At 37.3% G+C, this 24,364-nt stretch overlaps 1 protein-coding gene across 1 annotated transcript in view; it reads left to right on the forward strand.

The window, feature by feature from the left end:
- The window catches only part of LOC113226494 (neuroendocrine convertase 2), a 145,537-nt gene that overhangs the window by 73,155 nt on the left and 48,018 nt on the right, over nt 1–24,364 (forward strand). Inside the window, exons 2-4 of the mRNA XM_026459127.1 lie at nt 4,962–5,066; nt 10,960–11,194; nt 15,810–15,847. Coding sequence (XP_026314912.1) covers nt 4,962–5,066; nt 10,960–11,194; nt 15,810–15,847 — 378 coding nt within the window. The remainder of the gene's footprint in view (nt 1–4,961; nt 5,067–10,959; nt 11,195–15,809; nt 15,848–24,364) is intronic.

Here is a 24,364-nt window from a genome sequence, read left to right on the forward strand (position 1 = left end):
CATAATTAGTAAAAAATTGTACATTTTTTTTGGCTTGTGGGACAAATCGTCTCAATTCTGCCGTGGTCGTACATTATAGTCCGCTCAACCATTTATTATACTTTTCACAGCTCTGCTACTAATCAATTAACAACTGCCTCCGTGGCCGAACGGTTACCATGCTGGACTGCTACAGAGGTCGCTGGTTCCCGGGACTAGCTTTCGTGATTTTGTGTGTAATTTGGGGTTGTTTATGTGTGTGTCTATGGCATCCGCGATACAGGGTTTTCTCTAGTGCGGGGCTATGAGTGTGTGCGCGTTATTACGTTATTAATGTCCTTTTGCGTTACCGATTCGATTTCTTGTAACAAGTGATTTTATTCATGAAGAAGTTTTAATCGTAATTTGAATTCGTTCAAAAACAATGAATTCATTGTACAACGACAGTTTATAAATAAAAATAAAATAAAATAAAAATCATTTATTTCGGACTTGCATCCATATAAGTGTTAGTAACAATTTGCTTAATCCTATGTTAGTGCCTTATAAAAATATTATTATTGTAACTTAACCTAACGTCTTTGGCGAGATGGACGCTGGTCCAGTGTCGCATAATCGCACTGTCCACGTCCAATCTCGCCGCGACCGTCTGCAGGAGGCTGTTGGGGCTGCCACGCACACGATAGATTAGAGAAGCGATGCTCTTTCGGATGATAGCTGAGAAACTATCAACCTCAACCTCCGCTAACATACCTGACGCGCTGCAGTTATAAAAATGTATAAAGAAGTTTTAATCGATTTATCCACTTGTCATATTTAACATTGTATTAGGTATCATATATATTAAGAAATGAGATTTCGTGTGACCTCGGCGAAACAATAAATTATAAGAATTTAATATAATTATTTCAAATTTATTTATTTTCATTATAATTTATTAGGCAGGTACCAGAACCGATACAACGGCGAAATCAACTTGCATAATCTGTCGGCTTGATTAATATCGCCTACCTACCTAAAGAGCACGTCGCTTCACTATAGTAAAGAAACAACAGAGTCCATGAATTATTGCATTAGAAACCACCATTATTCATCGAGCACTATTCTTATAAACCAGTTACATATTGCCAATATATCACAGTTTAGTAGAAGTAGAAAAGAAATCCTCCTCCTTGTGAAAGAGTTACTCTAGGGTAGTACTGCCACCATACCTATTTCTGCCGCCAAGCAGTAACGTCAGCATTACTGTGTTCCGGTTTTGAAGGGTAAGAGTGCTGGTGAAATTACAGGTACATGTGACTTATCAACTTATGTCTCAGGGTGACGGGCGCAGTGGTAGTGTCTCTCAGATCTTTGTAATTTAAAGCTCTGAGTGGCACTGTAACTGTTATGGACTGACGTGTAGCTTACCATCAGAAGCACGACTAGTTCGTCCCGTCACTTGATGTTATAAAAAAAGTCAACTAAAAATCGTCTCTAATTTAACGAGCTTGTCGAGATCCTCTACATTTTCTGCTTGAGTCTGGCGGCTATAATTTACGACTATAAGTGTTTCGTGCAATAAAACAAATTTACTTATGTACTTAGGTATTCTTTTACTTATATACGTAGGCGTACATATTACTAAACTATTACTTAAGTATAACACCGTCTCAATTCTTGGTTTATTTCCTTATTAGTATTCCTAGAAGGTACTCAAATTAATTAGAAAGGTACGTTAGAAACTACGACTAGCTTCTAAGTTATGGTTAAGTGAAACTTAGATGAAATTTCTCGCCTCCTAGGAAGTTTTATGCCTCGTATCTGGAGCAAAGTTGTTTAAGTTATTTAGTTTATTAACCATTATAGTTAGCGGGCCGTGAAGCTTTTAACTCGATCTGTAGGTATACACTGCTATGGTTGTAGAATTCGTGTAAGTGCAATGCAATGAATATGTGCATTAAATACGCATTTTGTTGCGCCCTCGTTGATTATTTTTAAAGATTTTCTTGTAACACGAACGTTGTCGGGTAGATATTGCTGTCTAGTAATAAAGCCGCTTTATGTACCTGCTTTTTATTTTTTATTGTTGTTATTACAATGGTATTAGAGAATATTTGTATTGAGATAAGTTTATTTTTTAATTAATAATGCATCGGTAATGAAACTATTTCTTTTCGGATCTAAATCGAAAAGGCGAACATTTCGGACTCTATATATTATAGGTCCTACGGTTACGGCTGACATCAGGTTTTAGGTCGGGGAAAAATAGCTTCATTTCTATGTGCAGAAATCGTGAAAAGCTAGTTCTAGCAACCCATTTTAGCATGTATTCCATTGTATCGAAACAATTCTGTAACATGGAATTTGACGAAATGATTAAGTATAAAAGTAAAGGAACATAAACGCTTATGTTACTTGTAGTTTTTATGTAACATTTAAATTCTCCCGTTCGCTCGTCAAACTATATAAATGTGAAACAGAGTAAACACCAGTCGAAATAGGTTCGTGAAAGCATTTCGCCGTTTGTTAGTCCAATAATTATCGTTAAAAAGAAAAGGGACTAGTAGTTCTATGTGGATTTCAGAGAGCTAACTTAAAATACGACAAGGGTAACCCATTATTTCTGAACAATTGAATTAATTTCAAAAAATATATTACCGTGATACTTAGAAATTCTAATAGGCAAATCATTCGCCTAAGTCTAAAACAAACCGACACCGAATACCCCTGCCATTCGGACGGGTGCACGAGTCGATTGATATCGGAACTACTCGGATCATTCACTATGTCCATATCCCTGTCCCCGTCACATTTACGGTATTTACCATATATCAAAAAAGGGCTAGGTAATCACGAGCAGAAATGCTCTATGGAGTGTATGGATTAGTACTACCTACTTAGTAGTGAATGATCATTCAAATAATTCGAATACGAAAATTGGTAGGGTACTAATTTGTTATGACTCTGGTGTCGTGGAAGAGGGGTAGGTGACTACTGTGGGATGCAATATGTGTTAGCACATTTGTGCAGCTTCGCATCGCACTGGCACAGTAACTTCGAAACTTCGACCCATGTTGAGCTAAAATTCGACTCACATACGTGAATTATCCGTTACTTTGGTTGATAATTGGATTACTTAGTAGAGGCGAGGAGATTACCTTTTATTATTGCAAGCGTTTCGAGAAGAAACTAGTTCTTGTACAAGTTTTCCGATTTTGCGATACCATTTGGAATAGTGTTGCTAAGGATATTAAGACCTCATCCTTGTGAACGAGACCGTTTTACCTCGTAGCTTAGCTTAGCTGACCTGAAAAAGCGTAAGGCTGTGTCCTCGGTCGATTCTGGTTAATTTAGTGTTTGATTAAAGATCATGGCTATTACGCCTCAAATAGTTAATAAGTTGCGTGAGTAATGGCCCTTATTTAAAGTTAACTCTCCGAATAATAAAATGACGAATACCGTCAATCCTAGCCTTCAAATGTGTTGTTTAAAAACTGAAAGACAGTCAAACAAAACTGATATTCACAAAATCAGAAACAATGCGGTTTTACAATGCCTTGAATTTCGTTGTTGAATAAATCGTATTCGCAAGTTCTTAGCAAATGTTCGAGGAAAGCTGGTTAACATAGCCAAATAGAAGGCGTTAAATCGAGTTTACTGTGCTACCGCTATAAAGTAATATTGCTTTCTACGCTTTTGAGCATGGATTTTTGTGTTAGGATTTGCTAGAATTGGAAATACAAACAAAAAAGTAATGTTGATTATCACTTTCTTTAAGGGTAAACGGAATAAAGAAAACAAAACAAATAGAATAAAGAAAAAAGACAATACCTTTTGGGTACGTGGCGACTTGACATATTGCTAGCTATATTGGAAATCACTCATAATATGGTAAAGTATACGTAGATGTACGGATTCGTCGAAGTTCCAATTTTGTTGAGCCTGCTCAGCTATTTCCCTCGAGGTGTCATGCAATAAGAAGATAGGAATATGGCTTTTTACAAATATACCTATACCAAAAGTATTTTGACTCAGCGTTTGCTGAAAAGTTTTACACTAAAACGAAGAAATATGCATAAAACATTATTAGAAAAACACGTCAAGTCAGGACCGGGTTAGCCCCGGTCTGGTAAATAGGTGCCGGTTCGAATCCAACCGGATCGAAGGAATTTTGTGTTTGTTTAATCTTTCTATCATTAATAATACCAAACTAGTGGAGTATTTTCACAAAATAAACAAATCAATATCATGATAATAAAACATGATATTCATTCAAACAAATATCAGGAATGGTTACTTTTACATCGCATATTATGATACCTGAGACCACAGAGTAAACTACACGCTAAGGAGCTTTCAGTTCAATTCGTAGAAAGATTCCGATGACTGGGAGGTTGGCAGCTACTTTCGCAAGAATGTGTATATAAAATGGAAAAGTTTCCTGCCTCTCTGGATAAAACGTTCCAGAGTTAAAGAATGAAAAATTGTATATTTTTTTACGTTAAGTATAACGTGAATGCGTAAAAAATAAAGGAAAGTACTTGAATTTAAATCTGTAGTTTGTTCTGATCTCTATACCAATAAAATAAGCAACCTGTTGCTAGATATGGAACATTAAAACTTAAATTTTCTGGCTCTGGGATCAGGCTCATTATCAGCCAGTCTTGGTGTGTGAGTAAAAACTTTCATAGATTTTTCACAGGTCAAAAAAGTCGTTAAAAACAAAAAAACACGCATAGAAATTCGTAAGGTCTGCTGACTCGTTCCGTAGCTCAGTCGGGAGAGCGATGGGCCTGGTATGGCGAGGTCATTGGTTCGTGTCCAGCCGGATCGAAGGAATTTTCTTTGTATTCGATCTTTGTATTAACAATTATAACATAACAGCATAGACAATTATCTAAGCGGCGTCTGAGGATCGGCTAGATTGTCAATAAAATTAAAAATTTTAATAGTAAAGAATAAAATTTGATTTTCATTAGTATTGTTTCTGGTTGTTACAGGTACTGGGGTCTGACACAGAATGGCACTTCGCGCACCGTGGTCTGCCACACGCGCGCCCTCGCCGCTCTATCGCACATGCGCGCATCCTCAAACAACATCCACTTGTGAGTATTATATATCAATTAAATAAATAAATATTAGACAATCACACACGTTGCTTTGATCCCAAAGTAAGTAACTAAAGCACTTGTATTATGGGAATTTAAGTAGTAGTAGAGAAAGAGTTCGTCCAGGGAAGCACTGCTACTTTACCTATTTCTGCATCCAAGCAGTAATGTGAGCATTACTGCGTTCCGGTTTAGAAGAGTGAGGACGTTGGTGAAATTATAGTTATTATGACAAAGAATTTTCTTTGTTTTGTTTGTTTGAATTTTTTTTTGTTTTTGTTAATATTTAAACAAAAAAATGGCATCGACTAAATTCGTTCGTAAAATATTTAAAACCTCTCTCCTGAAAAGTTGTCAGTTTTCAGATAGAACTTCTTACACCAAAGGTAATAATTTGCTCGTAATGTTGTGTCATTATTTATTAAACTGTGTACTTAAATATTGGAGCTTTTTGAAGTTCTTTTTCAAGGCAATTTGTAGAGAAATCGTTTTTTGTGCACACATACATATAGTTACTACAGTTGTTTCTCAAGTTTAGCGCTGTCTGTTACATGCCTACTTTAGTAAATACAGACACTTTGAGTGCTTTCTAAAAGATTACAATGTTAACTCACAGTTCTCCGCTTTTCTTAGCAAGGAATTTGCGATAAAATCAGACAAGACAGTAACTTTTTTTTTTAACTTTCTGTTCTTATAGTAGGCGTAAGATACAGGACTCAGTGACATCAAAGATTAGAAGTAAAAAAAATACATTAAAAAGGTAATTTATAAATAATACATTTATAAATTGCTAGCTGGTGCCTGTGACTTCGTCGAATAAGTAGGTACCTCTACTATCCTACTGTACTTAAGCAATTTTCATAGATTTCCTTACAAACTTTTTTCCCCTATTTCACCTCCTTTAAGATTTATTTTTGTACCAAAAAGTAGCCATTTGGTAGCAGTAGAGCTCTTTGTGAAAGTGTTCGTCCAGAGGAGTGCTGCCACCTTACCTATTTCTGGCGCCAGGCAATTATTTGACCATTACTGCGTTCCGGTTTTTAAAGGTGCTGATGAATTTTTTTTATGATACTAAATGACGGGACAAGCAAGTCGTGCGCCTGGTGGTAAGAACACGCTTGTCAGTAACAGTTGCAGTGCCACTGTGAGCTTTAAATCGCAAAGATCTGAGGAGCCTGCCACTGCGATCTGAGTGACTTGTTATGTTTCAGGGTGACGGGCACAGTGACACTGCCCCCGGGATCTTTGCGATTTGAAGCTCTGAGTGGCACTGCAACTATTATGGACAGACGTGTCGCTTACCACCAGGCGCCCTGGTTTATCCCGTCACCTGGTATTACAAAAAAAAGCCTATATGTATGGTTGTCATGGGTCCCATCTGTCTTCATATTAAAATTCATCAAAATTGGGCGTGAGAACGTAACAGACAGACTTGGCATTTATAATATTAGTTTCGATGACTTTGGCAACAGAATTTTCTGAAAACGGCAAAGTAAAATATAACATCTATTTCTGAATTTAAATTAATGAATCTCAATTCTTTTTATATTTAAAATTCAATTGTGAAAATTCAATTGAAAATGTGAAAAATTTTATTCACAGTTGAAAAGAATAAAATTTAATAATTACTTTCTATCTTATTTATCAGAACACGTCGGGAACATTGAGATATTAATGTAGCATCAATCAATCAAGCCCTGATTACCTCTGAGTAAATTCTTAAATTATATTTCTTTTTGTACAAAATTTTGTTATTATGTGTGATTGCTTTGTAAAGTTTATAATTACGTAAGTAGCTGTCTAATATTAATGCGGAGTAAGTATAATATTAATGTATTATGAAAATTAACATTGTCGTTTATGATGTAATAAACTAACTAGCGGTAAATGTACCAAGCGGCTTTGGTATTTGGAAATTTAATAAAGCACACACGCACACACTCATAGCCCCGCACTAGGAAAACTATAGATAACCACAAATTACACCCAAACTCACGAGAGGAATGTAGACCCTACAAATATCCCTGCTCGGGAATCGAACCCGGGAGCTCTGCATGGCAGACCACCATGGTAACCGTTTGGCCACGGAAGCAGTTAATGTTACATTACATGTTAAGATAATACAGTCTCGATTGGATACATTTGTCAAACGACACTAGACAAAATAGTAAATATCTTCACGTAAAAATGAACTTCAAAGCTCAACTCACACTGGAATGGAACGGAATGGAATGACGCGCGTCGACGTGCGAAGCCGCTCGACTGCATATTTGTTTCCATATTTGCATAACACAAATTTGTATCTTAATAATTGGAAAATATAGATGAATATGCTATAGGCGAAAAACATGACGCGTCACGACGCTTCGACTCTGCGCCAGTGTGAGTTGAGCCTAATTGTGCCCGGTAACTATTGCTATATTAAATCATCATCGTTTTAAAAAGCCAGGCTCTTGTCGATGTAGCCCATAGGCTCTCAAACTTTTTGGCTCCTCGCCCACTTATGCAAGATAAACAAATTTTAACGCCCACCACTAATAATAATAATAAATAAATATTAGATATCACATACGTTGCTCTGATTCCAAAGTAAGTAGCTAAAGCACTTGTGTTATGGAAATCGGAAACAACGACGGTACCACAAACACCTAGACCCGAGACAATATAGAAAAGTTAGTTTCTACACTGACCCGGCCGGGGATCGAACCCGGGACCTCAGAGATGGCGACACCATGAAAACCGGTGTGCATACCACTCGACCACGGAGGTCGTCTGTATAGTGTAATTTATCATTATCATCATGTCAGCTGGAAGATGTCCACTGCCGAACATAGGCCTCCCTCAAAGATTATGGCCTATGTGTTGTTTATATGTATAGATAATTCAGGTATTTTTTCAAATGCAGTAGCTCCCCCTGGACAGCATCAACGCCCACCAATTGCTTTCGAGGTTCGGTAGGCTCTTCTGTTCCCTACTATCTTTAAAAGAGTTCTTTCTTCTCTAAGCTTTTGTAAAACTTCTACATTTGATATATTTTCTAAACGGTCATATAAAACAGCTAACATGAACTACTTGCTTTTGGAGTTCCGTTACTCAATACGAGATAACTCTATATACAATGATTCTTATGAGAGTTTACTTAAAGCTAGAATTCCTATAACTTCAATGAGAGCGACAAGGGGACGCCCTCTTCTCTCGTAGACTAGTTTATTTTGTCCCATGTTATTTTTTTATATAAATACTCTTTCTTTCTTCTAATTTATTGTTTTTCAAGTAGGCACTAAGTAGTTTTAAATAGAAATAAAAAATCCCCTTTTCAATAAGGAAGTGTCTAAGTAATTAATAAATATTTCCAAGTTTCCCAACTACGATCACTTTTTCCCGATTTAATTGAAAGTTTTGAATAACTTACCTACTCATAATAAAAATAACAAAATATTGACTTTGACGTCCACTGTACAAGGTTGATAATTCATACACAAACTACCTACGTTTGTCGTATTAGAATATACATCATTGTAAAATCATATGTGCACAGGTCTACAGTACGGAGATCCGTAGGTTAATACGGACTTCACGGCGACTTCGGCACTGAAATGGTGTCGTTCGCTATAGGCCTCATAAGAAGGCTCAACTCACTCAGCAGGCTCAGGCTCAGAGTAACCGACAGCCCAAATAATTGCAAAACTTAAGTGGCAGAGGGCGGGGCACATTGCTCCCAGAACAGACAGCTGATGCGAAGGGCCAAAGAGTTCTCGAGTTGCGACTGCGTATCGGAAGGCGCAGTGTAGGTCCATCCATAAGGATAGGCGTGTCGCTTACCACCAGGCGCATTACTTATTCTTACCGTCACTCTTTACTAGAATTGTATTAACTATCGTAATTAATTGGATATAGGATACGGGGGTGAAGGGTGAGCAACTCGCACGACCTGGACATATCGCGGCAACGCGCCGTAGTTGCTCCCCAATGGGTACAAGAGGCGGATAGAAGTGGGAGTCCCTACGGGGGACGGATGGCGAGCAATGTATACGGTCTGGGCACACCTTGGTCACGCGCTACAGATTGCTTTCAACAGCTTCAACCGTAATAAGGTCCTTCAGCGAGTGTGTCACTCGATTTGACTGGCGGCTTTTTCTATTTGAAACAACTTATATATTTATATAACTGCCTTCGAGGCCGAACGGTTACCATGCCGGACGGCCACGCAGAGATCCTAGGTTCGATTCTCGGGCCGGGAGAAATATTTGTGTGGCCTACATTTTTCTCTCTCGTGAGTTTGGGTGTAATTTGTGGTTGTCTATGTGTGTGTTCATGGCACCGCGACACAGGGTTTCCCTAGTGCGGGGCTATATTGAGTGTGTACGTTATTATTATTACATAACAGGCAAAAGGATTTATTTTATTCGTAAAGACAGGGTTTTAGTAAGGCCCTACTTATTCCATCCTCACCTTATTTGTTAGATATTCATGAGGCACGTACTAGGTAACGAATAGAGCAGAGACTTAAGTAGCTCCAATGCTGAGATTATTGTTATCCAAACAGACCCTTGTACAATAGGAGAAAATCTAATAAGCTACGCTAGCAGAGTCTGCGTATTACGTAGATAAATATTATTATTTACCTTCCTTTTTTGAAATTTGCGTTATCATGACTTGCATCCATTGACTTACAAATAAATGGACGACGGGTCTAATACAAAAACCACGAGAAAAATGTCCCAAGTCAACCTATTCGAAATTTAAATTGTAATGTCATCGCAGTATCGCGCTGTCAGTCGAACAAATGAAGACTAAAGCGGAGTTTGGCGCTCTGTATACGATTTTAGCGCCTTACAAGTGCGGACACTTTTAGCGCGGACCCGACGTCCATATAATTGTAAGTCAATGCTTGCATCTAAATATATTTATTTAACACACAACGGTAAATTTAGTGAAACAAAAAAGAAATATACATCCTCCCCCAAAGATTTCCAGTCGGTGACTTTCGTTCTTCTACGGTTCTCCTCATTTCTGATTCGATCACGAAAGGCCGAGCATTGCTCGCTCCATTAGTCGTTGAGTGACTTTGAGCTTTTTATCTATGTTAGTAACGTTTATATTTAAATAAACAAAAAATAGATACAAAGCAACAAAAATAAAATTAACATCTTTATCTTTATCAAATTAACATAATAAAATTAACATCTTTTAAGAACGATTTTGTAAAGCTTGTCTCAACTTATTTTTCAACTATTGAAAAAAAATCTAAATTCTTTTTTTTATGATACCTTGTGACGGCACGAACAAGTTGTGCGCCTGATGGTAAGCGACACGCCTGTCCATAACAATTGCAGTGCCATATAGAGCCTTAAATCGCAAAGATCTGAGGGGCACTGCCACTGCACTTGTCATACTGAGACGTAAGTTGACAAGACCCATGTGCCTGTAATTTCACCAGCACCCTTAGCCTTCAAACGCGGCAGAAATAGGTAAGGCGGCAGTACTTCCCTGGACGAACTCTTTCATAAGGAGTTCTATCGCTGCTAGAACTATTACTCCCACAACTGCGGTTCACTTTGTAAACACCCGGTATTTGAAGAGGAAGGTGGTGTTTTGGCGAACAGCTTATTGTGTTTAAGGGGGTAAGACAGTTTTCAGCGTATAAACCTGTGATAATCACTTATGGTTCTCGAGTGGACACTGCGGGTTCAAATGCATAACCATATACGCTGTTAACTGCCGCCGTAACCAAGGGTACGACTAATAATGTCGTACCCTTGGTATAACAAAGCCACATGTGATTATACATCAAAAAAGCTTTTTGATTTGAAGTGGTATTTTCTTTGTTATCTTGTAGGTCAGCACATACAGCTTAAACTGATGATACTGATAATAAATTCTTCCACAGATCCACACAGCTATCCAGCAGTCCGGTTTTAAGCGCGTTAAGCGAGGTTTCCGCCCCCTCCGTCTCCCAGAGACGCCTCCTGCTGCCGAGCCCAGGGACCCCTACTTCCCACTGCAGTGGTACCTGAAGAATACCGGCCAAAATGGGGGGAAGCCTAAATTAGATCTAAATGTGGAGGCGGCTTGGGCCCAGGGGTACACAGGGGTCAATGTTACTACAGCGATTATGGATGACGGTAAGTTTAAATACACTTTTTCATATTATTTATTCTTATTTTGACTACAACTGTGTACAGTTGCAATATTTTATTTGTATTGAAAGAAAGAAAGAAAATACATTTATTTGTTTACTACAATGACACAACAAGAAAAAACGAAAGAAAACAGAAGAAAAGCAAAACATAATTAAAACATTCAACGTAAAACATAAATAAATAATTACGAAACAAAAACAAAAAATGAACAATAAAATGTATTAAAAAAAATTGAGTAAATTAAAGCACATTGACACAAATAGTAAAAAGAACACTAGATATAATGATACTTTGAGTGGAGTCAGCCGCAATAACAAACGTATCGAATATCATAATGTTTTTACTCTGCTCACTCACAACAATACTTTAACTTACACTTATAATTAAAATGAAGCTCAAACACACCATTCCTATTAACTCACTTAAATTGAGTGATCATCTCTGCACCTTACGTGGATATAAGCGGAGAAATATAGCAATTATAGTATTCTAAAAGGTTCTTTGTGCAATTGGCGGATGTCAATATAGCAATCCGTTATGATTGCGTTAGGTGGCGGATGTCAAAGACAGAGTTTAATAGATCGAAACTAACGTTCCCCTTTCCTACCTTTTCCACCATAACGCCCTTCTAGCTGGTAATGCACGAATATAATACACAAGTAGCTTCTTATGTTAGCATAACTCGTGACCCTGTCACGAATACGGTTAAATAAATAATCCAGTTGCATAACGTACAATAATACGCGTACGAGATTAATAATAAAATTAATTAAGTTAATATCATTGTAATGCCCTTACAGGGTTCATATGCTGGAATACTATTATGTAACACCTTTGTTAATCCACATGAAGTAGATAGTTTTGCGTTTTATATAAATTTACATAGCATCCGTAAAATAACGGCGACCGTGAAGAGATGTTAATCTACAATTCTAACAAGATAGTTATAAATCCACTGAAGCGCAAAACTACTTTACTCTGGCAATAATTTTGCAACACTTGAGGAAACAATTCCTATACGCATTTTATTTACAACGTACAATCATTACCTTCAGAGACGTAGCAGAGGTACATTTTCGCCTATTGCAATTTGAAGACTTTCCTGAAGCAGATTTTATAGAGGACCAAGAAAATGCCTTAGAATACAAACAACGTTGGGCTGAGGTAAACACTAAATATATATTTTTTATAATATCAAGTAATAGCAAGTTGTGCCTGTGCAAGAAGCTACACGCCTGTCCATAATAGATTGAACAAGCAACCGTCAGCTGCCTCTTTGACCAGATAAAATAGTGAAGCGTCATTAGTATTGAATCACTCCGGTAGCACTGAAGTATACTATAATTTACGTAAAAAAATAACGTAAAATTGCTAAGACTAGAACTACCCAAGTTCGACGGTAACGTCAGGAATTGGATCCAATTTTGGGGTTAGTTCTGGAAAATTCACGATGATTAGGATATGGATAATATTGACAACTTTCAATACTTACTACAAGCTACAACAGAGAACAGCCCGGTCCATCAACTCGTTATGAGCTATCCGCCCAGCGCAGCCAACTACTCAAAGGCCGTTGAGGCGCTCAGGACAAGTTTTGCACGTGTGTCACGAGTACAGTTGAACAACGAATGCAGTTACGTATCAACGTTTAATAATAAATGACCATCTTGGAAGTATTTTTGCGTTTCATATTAATTTACAGGATCCGTAAAAGAAATGTTCATGTATAAATATTAAACGTATCAAACTAGATTACCTAGCCGATCGTCTCTTGCTACTTGGAGTGGACCTGTCGTCTAATTTGACCTTCGGCAGAAACATTGAATCCTTGGCGAAAAATACGGCCAGGAAGTTTGGTAGTCTTTCCAAAGTGAGGCGTTACTTCACACTGGTACAGTTGCTTCAGCTGTACCCAGCACAAGTCCTGCTGTGTATGAGGTACTGCTACTACTTAAGGGATGGTTCTGCTAAATTCCAACTGGCCACTTTCGATTCAGTTGAAAAGCATATCAAAGGCTTATAGGTGACTCGCGAACCTGGAACAACGCCGTAAAGTTGTCTGTTTACCGGTATTCTACAGGATATATCAAGGAAAGTGTGCAATGGAATTGCACGATTTAATTCCGCTTTCCCCTTTCCATCATCGTGGGACTAGACGTGGCTGGGATTCCGCTCCGATGTTGTGGATATTCCAAGGATTCGCAAGAAGCGTTACGCTTCCACATTTATATGGCGAACGCCTATGTAGTGGAATCCCTTGCCTGCAGACTTATTCCCTGACCACTATAACTTGGGCCTTTTCACGATTAGAGTGAATAGGCATTATTTAGGTGTGCTTGCTCCATCGTCGACCTGATTTTCCCTTTATGTCACGTGAGATGGAGGAATGTGCACTTATTTTTTCATAAATTTTGTTTTATTTGTTTTACTAGCCACCATATGTTGTGACAGGAGAACTTTTGCCTGGACTTTGCTTATGATTTAATAGCAGTAGAGCTCCTTGTGAAAGAGTTCGTCCCGGGAAATACTGCCGTCTTACGTATTTCTGTCGCGAAGCAGTAATGTGAGCATTACTGCGTTCCGGTTTTGAAGGGTGCTGGTAAAATTACAGGCACATGGGAGTTGTCAACTTATGTCTCAGGGTGACGGGCGCAGTGGCAGTGCCCCTCAGATATTTGCGATTTAAAGCTCTGAGTGGCTCTGCAACTGTTATGGACAAGCGTGATGCTTACCACCAGGCGCACGACTTGTTCGTACCGTTACTTGGTATCATAAAAAAATTATACGTACGATGTAGAACAAAAATGAAAAAAGTTTTTAGTAATGAAATTAAATGTTGAATGCCTATTAAATAAAGGAAATTGAAGAGAATCAATTTAATTGTGAGATAAATCGTAAATATCCGACGAAAATCGGAATCCTCCTCAAGTGACCATTCGTTTTCCCTAATTGGCTTTTATTCGCAGTTATCCAAAGTCGATAACTTTTATTGCCAAATACTAAAAAGATAGCAATTGTGAGATAAACTTGCGTGTAACACATATTTACTGACAAAAACATTGTTGCGTTAACAAAAAAAATTTGATGGCTGATAGTTAACAGAGGTGTTTAGTTTTAATAAAGCTTTTATAGTGAAGCCTAACTTTGTCATTGCCGTAACATTTACATAACGATGAGTGCATATATTCAATACCTTTTTTACCTTCTAAAAAAAGAAAGAGGTTCCTAATTAGTTAGTTTTTTGTGAATGTTACGCCATTATTCCGACATTTGTGAACCGATTTCATTATTTATTATTTTATTTTATTTATTTACACATTTTTGGAAAATTTACGGACAAATGGTATACTTAAATATGAGTAACCCAATGCCATTTACGAATTTCCACCAACATGAAACAATTTAAAGTGCTTATGAAGCCAAAAAAAGGTTTTATGAAAAAAGAAAAAAAAAACAAGAACACAGTTACAAAAAAAAACACAAATAATGGACAATTATGTAATCACCGTCAGTCACGTGATGTGTCACGGTGACCTTTGGTCATTTCTCGCCTGATTGTGTTTATGCTTGTACGTATATATCAAACAAATCAAATTCACAGTGATTTACTGTTGCATTGTTAATACGTCAATGCACAAAATGCACACAATCATGTACGTGTTTTGCCTATAATTAGTGATCGCAAACGGCACTTGCAGACTGTACTGCAACAGGTTTGTGTGCAGGCTTATGTGTGACAATAATTCTGGACAATCGATATTACCGTTGGCGATCTTCATCAGAAAACTGATATCAAAAACGTCTCGACGTACACGAAGTGGCAAAAAATGGTACCTAGTACACTTTTGCTTATAACCTGATTAAAATTGTGTGCGTAGTGGCTGTGCCCTCAGAAGTTTGTGATTGCTCTGAGCGGCGCGCGCAACATCACTTAGTATTAAAAATATTTTTTAACTTATAATTACAGTAATACCCTGCTTTACGGACAAAATATTCGCATAAAACGGGGTTGTTCTTTTTTTGAGTGACCCGACTGGTGTTATAGTTTAGGTTTATAGTCTCTAACATACCTAAAGACTGCTACCAGGGATAGAACAGGGTATGATCGAATAAAAAGTAAAATATTGCTAAAGCTAAATATTGTAACGAATGTGCTATTCGAACCCATCTTTTCTAAAACTTTTATCTTCGTCTCCAAACTCAAGCTGGATAACAGACAGAACCAATGTGATTACAAATTAAAGGTCCTACCAAGAAGGAATTACCTGTGACAATGCACGTTTAGTAATTGAGAAGCTACGAATTCAAATTGGCTAAATCAATGCATCCTCGTAAAGCGGGGTAATTTTTTAGGTGTCTTCACAATTGACTTTAATGTTAAAATATTAAAAGTACAGGCTCAACTTCTTTAAGTATTTATTATAAGTATGAAACTTAGTTTATGAGTATCGCTTCTTACAAAGTCTTAAAATGTTTCTCGTGGTTTTCTATATTGTGAAGAAACAATGTTTGTTAAAGTCGTTTCTGATTGATTACTCTTGAAAGATGATTTTTTGTTGTTAATGTTCTTAAACAATTTTGTTTTCTTTTATTACAGGTGTGGATTACATGCACCCCGATTTGAAGTACAACTATGTAAGTACCTACTTAAAATATACACGTCACAAATGTAATGCCTAATTAAACTCATTTAAATTTAAGCTCTTTTATCTTTTGTCGTATTTTTATAGCTTTTTACGCTGTTAAAGGAAAATGAACTTTAAGAACAATTGTTTGTAGTCAGGACACCGTCCCGAAAATCCTGTGAGAAGAAAGCTCTGTGTTTAACGTGAAATATGAAAATAAAAGCAATTTTACGAGTACTTCTGACGTTAAAACAAAGGGAATGATATTTTTCAGTCTTCCAGCTCGCTCAACCTTCTACAAAGCTTACAACATTGTGTTCCTTTGCCTTATATTTTATCAGGATCTTTGTTCAACGTCAGCCTTGCTTGCTAAACCCAAATTGCAAATGAAAAGCCTCAGTTTTGTAAACGCAGTTTTTGACATTGAGTTGACATTTCTAAACAAACCAGGCGGACAACCGTATATACAATGACAGTACAATGATACAGAGTAGTAGCAATTCATTGACTTACAAATAAATGAACGACGGGTCTAATACAAAAACCACGAAAAAAATGTCCCAAGTCAACCTATTCGAAATTTAAATTGTAATGTCATCGCAGTATCGCGCTGTCAGTCGAACAAATGAATACGATTTTAGCGCCTTACAAGTGCGGACACTTTTTAGCGCGGACCCGACGTCCATATAATTGTAAGTCAATGTAGCAATTTTGATAAAGTCGTTGTCGTGAAATTGAAATAGAAAATACTAATTACAAAATTTAAATAAAAGGATTGACACTTGAGGTACACATACCCATAGTTCCAAACGGTCTGAGACGGCTAAAGTGGCTCTAGCAGTCTCACATGACGTCACTTTTCATGACATAAGTAAAAGTGAAGCTCTCTGAAGTATTGCCTCCTTGCCTATTTCTAAATATATTGGTTTGCAGTTAAGAACCTGCCTTCTGCCTCCTTAATGAGAAAAAAAAAATGAAGAAAGGTTACTTACATAGACAGTTACAAACATTATAGTTAGAAACTTGAATCTTGTAGATACAGATGTATTTTAACAAGAAAATTTTCACACGTCGCAACCGCTGGATAATTTACTGCAGCTTTTTTCACAATTTAATGATAGAGAATAGAAAATAATTAAAAAAAAACAACAAATGCCAATATAGTGATTTTGGAATCTTATATTCAATAATTAAATTACATCAAGTCATTGGATGTTTGTTCTGCATCGTTATTTTAATGAAAAGATATTCGCTGCTGGACGTAGATCTCCCTCAAGAAACAATGACAAATACATTTCATATGGATCTGTACTTAGATCACTACATTTAAAATGCATACGCTACATAAAATAGGACAAAATAAATAAAAAGTAGATAATTAAAAATTAAATGTTTTTTATATAATGGAACTAATGAGTACTTACCATTTTTAGACACTTACAACACAATACATTTTTTCATTATCCTAAAAATATGTACAATTCTGTAAGACATAATATGTCTTCCCAAAAATGTTTCTGAAGTAGGTATACCTGACAGATGTCTTTTGTCGTAGGTATACCGGACATTTTTCAAGTTTGAGAATTCTGAGACATCTATAGATATACAAATGAATGTTTGCTTGCATGTCCCGTACGCGTTCCATTATTACTCATTAAGTTCGTAAGTATACCCACGTATGGCCCACGTCCGTCAAAAATTTTAAATCATTTTAAAATGTCAGAAGGTCTATAGCCGGAAAGGCGTTTCGCTAAATTTTCATAAAAAGATAAATTTGTAGACTGTACTCAGCAGACATGGGCAAAGCAGTAGTACCTCGAAAAGTAATGTAATATCACATTAGATACCCGTAAATATGATATTATAGTCCGATATCACCATTACTCACAACATCCCACCGACTCAAACTCAAATAACTTTTATTTCATAGGTAAGCAAATTACACTTTAAATCGTCATATTGATTAAACTCTACTGATCATTCGTAAGGCACATTCCCCTGAGAAAAATGAACGAGAAACTCTAGGAGTTGTATATATATATTTGTACAATATTTATTTGAAACGTCATAGGTCGAGATTATCTGCACGACTAAAAATGAGATGTGTAATAAGAATCAGTCCGTGCTATTACCATTACATTGCATTACAGTGTAAATATCACCATCACTCGCATCACACAGACTAAACATGAAATGTGTTATAAGTACTAGTCTCTGTGGTTGTTTTGCTATTTAGTTATATTACTTTAGAAATATTGCTGCGATCGATACGCATAAACTAGAGCAGGTAGATATTACGCAGTGCAAAGACACAAGTTTTAAATAACGTAAACAGCTATGTATTTTATTCCCTATTAAAAGGATTTCTGTAACATCTATATTGTATTTGAAATAAATAATATCGTGCATCAATAAAACTCGGTATTGTGTTGGGTGATGTTATTTATTTTTTCATTTTATAGCCATTACTGTTCCAATGCAGGGACAAGGCCTTCCTTCCCTTTTTCCACTCTTCGCGATTTAACGCCGCTACAAGCCAAGACCTCATTCATATACGCGTCCAATTCGTCACGCCGCGCCATCTCGTTCGGGGATTTCCACGGCTTCGTCTTGCGTTTGGTGGGATCCACTCCTTAGTGGTCTTTGCCCACAGCTCGTTTAATATGCGTCAGTGTTTCCGGCCCAGTTCCATATTAAGCTTGCGGCTGTATGACCAACGTCGACGATTTGTGTTTTAGAGCGCAGTATGCTATGAGTGATGGTGGGTGATGTTATGAGTGACGCTTAATTTTTCAAAGTGATGAGTGATGGATGTCATATTACACTGTCGCGTGATATATCACAATTGTAACATTACGCGCATTACTTACACATCTCTAGTATTCAGGTATGGCTTATTGCATACACCGATATAAATATTTTACTCGGTTGCCAGCGACTATAAACTTTGAACATAATTACGTACATTCACAAACAAATATACGTACCGATGTATACCTTTATAAGCCAAATTATATGATTGTTGTGACTATCCTAGACCACCTATTCTTTTTTTTAACCGTCTAAAAAGCCAACAGTCTAATTGAAAGAATGCTTGAATTTTTTTACAGGAAGGTTGAAAGTCGATACTTAAGACAGTGTCACGGCAGGGACAATATGGCTTTATTTCAGAATTTATTTTCTTACATACGAAATTTGAAAAATGTATACGCGTTCTATTTAGTTTAGTTGATTTTAAAAAAACCATTGGTATATGTAAAGTACCTATTGAAAACAGTGGTTTTCTTGTTAAATTTCGAGTTATGTTTACACCAACACGTTCGTTTTTTAGAAAAAAAAACACTTTTTTCTGAAAAACGAAAAAAATTCGTGAAAATTTTTGGGAATCGTGTTTTCACACCGTGTAGAAATCACTGTATATCATTTTACTGATGTAATAGCTATTGGGGTTGATACAATGGCTTCAATTGTATTTTTTTAGTATGTGCAATTGCGAGCAACAAATGGCGCACGTGACTAAGTTTAATCGTAATGATTCCACGTCTTATCTCTTATGTCAGTGTAGTGCCTTTAGCCAACAGGGCGCCAAACATTACAACTTAATTGTTTGTCCCTTCGCAATGTTTAATATGCTAAGGTAATCGTTTTGCTACCTTATACTTAATTCACGTGTGCCCCTAATTAAGTACATCTCCCTAGAAACAAACGCGAAAGTTATATATCGAGTTCTTAGGTTTTCGCAATTGTTACACATAGGAAATGAAACTATTTTTCCGGATTAAAATCGCGTATATTTGTTTTTTCAAATAAACCGACGTTTCGGGCCCTTTACAGGTCCCATGGTCACGGTTGACTGACATAGTATAGTTTTATTTCCTATGCGAAAGTTGTACTTAAACATTGTTACCTATATTTGTTCAGGAAACTTTAATTGAGTTTACTTTTAGTTTTAGAGTTTAGTCAACTTACCTATTTCTGCCGCCAAGCAGTAATGTCAGCATTACTGTGTTCCGGTTATGAAGGGTAAGGGTACTGGTGAAATTACAGGCATATGGGACTTGTGAACTTATGTCTCAGGATGACGGACGCAGTGGCAGTGCTACTCAAGTCTTTGCGATTTAAAGATAAGAGAGAAGAAAGCACACAACTTGTTCGTCCCGTCACTTGATATTATATTTAAAAAAAACCATTATTCATTAGTCTTTTCATTATTCTGAAATTGGCTTCTATTTTACATATAACATTCTTTATATATGTACCTGTTGGAAATGAAATGATTATTTTCAGATCTAAAACACCATTTGGCCTATGAATGGTTTCCAATTACGTTAAATCTGTTTTTGAAAGGTGCTTTTAACGTATGCCGATTAGGTTGGATTTAAAGACTTTTGTAAATGATCCCGAGCGACGTTAAATCCGACTCTGATCTTACTGAATTGGACGCTGTACGCAGCGATCTTATTGATTAACCCATCTCACATTTTCATATGTAAACAATAGATATGTTGCTTAAGTATGATATAAAACTTTTAAAGCTAAGGTATTAGGCGTACATGACGTACAACATATACAGATTCAATAAACCATTATAGTTTCATCTTAACACCTGTGTAGTTTGTTAGACACGATAAATTACTTTTAGATGAATATGACAGCCTAACTTGTAAAGTTGAAATTTCTCCCTAAAGACCTTAAGACCTTCAAGTTTGTTCTAAACAAGATTAAAAGTTAGAAATTAATATAAAGTCTTGTATAATTTGGATACAATTTATTTATGGACCATTAAATTAAGAGTTTGCCCCTCCCTAGTTTTGTTTTATTTCTAATAAACGTGTCAAGACTCGGGCAAAGTCTGAGCAAGATATTTGATTCAAGGGATGCAAGACATACAGTGTAATCCTCCTTTCCTTATCCCATTAGTTGGGTTCAGGGCAATCTGTTTTCTTCTTCCATTTCTTTTCAGCTGTCATCACGTTGTTCACTCCTTACACATATCATATTTCACACAATCCATCTATCTTCCGCTCCCTTTATAGCCTTTATTTAACCATTCCCAAACAATGTACCATACGATAAGGGCGTGATTTATCCTGCAATGGACACGTGTGTGTGTCAGCTTAAGATGGTCGTTGCCCTTTGTTCAACATTCCAGTAGCGAGAGACAACGGGCGCTACTTTGAAACTTTTCTATTATAAATATTTATTGACGACTGTTACTAACACTAGACGAATGTTCCAATTCACATTTTGAAAACTTGTTTTTGTGAAAACATATTTCGGTTTATATTATACTGTAAGGTATGTTGCTATTTAGTTATAATGATTTGAAAGTCTAAAATATCGATATATCACTACCTTTATACAATAACACAGTATCACAGAATACTACCATTTTGAACTAGACCTACAGCGACGAGCAGAGCAAGCAAAATTTTATCGGGGTAAAGTACAAAATATATATACGTAAGACGATAGGTGCTGTATTAAAATAGAGGATATTTTTTGTGACAGATATATTATGAAACGTGAGCGTTCAGCCGATGCATTAAGACATCAAACGCGTACGTTTCATGTCTTTTAAGGGTTACAGACAGACGTATATCTAAATAGACACCTCAAGTACCGCAATCTGTATGAAAACCAAGCGTGCTACAATTTTTGTATCTCCGTATACGTCACAAGCGCTATTTAGTGATGGGAAACCTCTTTCGGCACAAAAGCGATTGATTAAATCAAACAGCGGACGCGGAACTTATTTAGAATAATGATTTTTCTGAAATATTAATATAGTAAAATAATACCAGAATAAGATAATCAAGTGCTTTATTAATAAGTGTTTTGAAAAAGTTGCTCCGGAGAACTAAAAACAATAACAACAAACGTTATAGAATATTTTTAAAACATTTTCTAAGGTCTTAAAAATGGTCCCTTTGTTTCCTATATCGATCAGTAGGGCTAGGACAATAGGGCGCGACTAGCGCGAGAGCGACACAAACACCGAGAAACTGCTATTTAAGCCGCTCTGGCGCAAGTCGCGCCTTATCGTATTAGCCCTAGAGAATCGAGAACTGTGTTCTTTAAAATGAATATCACTAACTGTAAAATTTGACCAAAAACATAACGAAGCGCCCGTACCTCGAAACTGAATGCATTATACGAAAGTATCGCTCGTCCGATATTCATGGCCTACTAAAGGAGGACCACAAGTGTACTGCACCAAGTGAAAGCCGCAATGTATTACGGATCACGCGGCACATATTTGTCTTCTCGAAAATGATTCTAAGTGAAAATAATTGATTTTAAAATAAATTATGCATATATTGATTATAAAATTACTTAGCTGTGGAAAGAAACGTCCCTGTTTATTTATTTATTCATAGTTGTGGTGTTTATGCAGTTTCTAATGGCACAATTAGGCATTGTTTGCGCTTTCGACTGATGTTTAACTACGATAACGACCGGGCGCGTTCTGAAGCGTAGCAGCGGCAACTAAGCGTTAATAGCTTAGATTGGCACGCGAAGTAGGTACACTTGCAGCGTCATAAGATACATAGTACTATTAATACAATAGTGTGCTAACTCAAAAAGTGTATTTTTTCAAAATCTATAAAAAACTAATTATTCACTTCCCATGAAAGATTATTAAAATTTATGTATAAAATGTAGTTTATTACAGAGATCTAAACAATTCCATACTTTCCAAATACATTTAAAAATAAAAATAATTTTATATTTTTGAATAAGGACAGTTTTGTTCAGAACTGGCTAAGATTAAATTTGTCTTATTTTGAGTTAAGTACATACATATTAATTGTTTCTTACAATATTCAAACAACGATTTTATTGACGTATAGAATAAAATTTTACGTTCAGTTATGGTTTCATCTTGAATTTTATTTATTTTTATTTTATTTCTTTATTTATATTCAGGTTACTGAGACCCATAGATACATACCTTACAGACTAACATACATAACAATATAAAATAACACTATTACTAATTTAACACGTATTTAGGTTGTCGGCGACGTGTGGCGCCATCTGGTGTCAGGCAACCGGCCACGGAATCGCCGGTATAGGACACCCTTCGGCCAGAACTCCTCCTTCATGAAGGTCGACAGATGTTCGGTCGGCACTCTCACCACAAACGAATTAAAGTTCACGTAGTGGCGGGACTCCAACCGCTCGACCCTCAGGGTGTATTTGGATTTCAACCTGATGTACTCCACTATCTCCTTAGACTTCGTGGAGTAATGCAGGCGTGACAGGTACAGCAGCGTTGTCGGGATTGCCGGACGCAGCAAAAAGTTGGACCCTGTCGGTGCAGTGCCGCACAGGTTACGGCTGGTGGGCTTCCTCTTCTTCTTCTCCACCTTTGTGAAGCCGTCATCGTCGCACCGGTCCGTCTGCCTCTGTGGTTTTGCAACTTCAGAGACAGGTACACGAGGTTTTTTCATCCCCTTCGTTGATAGCTGCCTGGCTTGTGGTTGTGGAGCAACGGGTCGGTTAACAGCTGCGACAGCGGCGTAATCACGTGGAGGGGTCAACGTGTTTACGCGTGACGTCTCCGCCGGAGCGGACAATCGAGGGGCGGGGCGCGGGGAATCGCACTCAGCGACAGCGGTCGGTGACGCATCCATATGGGCCGACTCAAAACTGCCGATAGATGCATTATGTGCCCCGCGACGAGTATTCACGTTACAGGCCTCGGGTGACCTACTTACCGAAGTTGCACTACTCAGTAATACAACTTGGGCACGTAACTCACAGATGGTGTTATCCGAAGCCTCCAATTTACATTGAACTTCGGCCAGACTTGCTTTCAGGGATGTGATGTCCTTAAGCAGCCTAGTGACATCGACATGGTCGAACGTGATAGGGGGCAGCTTGTGCAGCTCCTTTGCCACGAAAGCAGGCACGTCGTCTGGGTCGGTTTCCTTTAACATCGTTATAATGTCCTGGATACTCTTCGTTCCTCCATCCCTCCGGCGAGATGGCATCTGCTCGGCCTTGCCAAGCACACGGAAAAGCAGCGCCTTGCCACTGCAAATCTCATCTTCTTTAAAGTTTGATTTGCAGATCTGCATGATGCTGACCTCGTCCATAGTGTCGATGGCGTGTTGTATGAACGCCAGCAGTTCATTGGCTATGAGTTGTTGGGAACCCATAGTCAATTACGCGCAGCGGTCATTACCGCGCGGATCGCGAATTAATATAATTCTTACTGTGTGAGCACGTCTGAATCTGAGCGTGCATCGCACCGGACTGAATTTACGTATTTTGAGTTACAACACTATTGTAATAGCAGTGCGATATGCCTGTGGGGTTACATGAACGTACTTTCGTGGTTCAATTATGGACTTCTGTATCCTACTACCGAAAGTTCGTTCACGTAAAAATATACCATGATTCGGGTCTCAAAAATAACGTACTCAATGGAAATATAAAGTCTTTTTCATACACTGACGAACTGGCGATATATTAGCTCCTTATGAAAGAGTTCGTCCAAGGAGTACTGCTTCTTTAC

This window comes from Hyposmocoma kahamanoa, unplaced genomic scaffold (assembly GCF_003589595.1).
Source record: "Hyposmocoma kahamanoa isolate Upper Pololo Valley unplaced genomic scaffold, ASM358959v1 192, whole genome shotgun sequence".
NCBI classification, from domain to species: Eukaryota; Metazoa; Arthropoda; class Insecta; order Lepidoptera; family Cosmopterigidae; genus Hyposmocoma; species Hyposmocoma kahamanoa.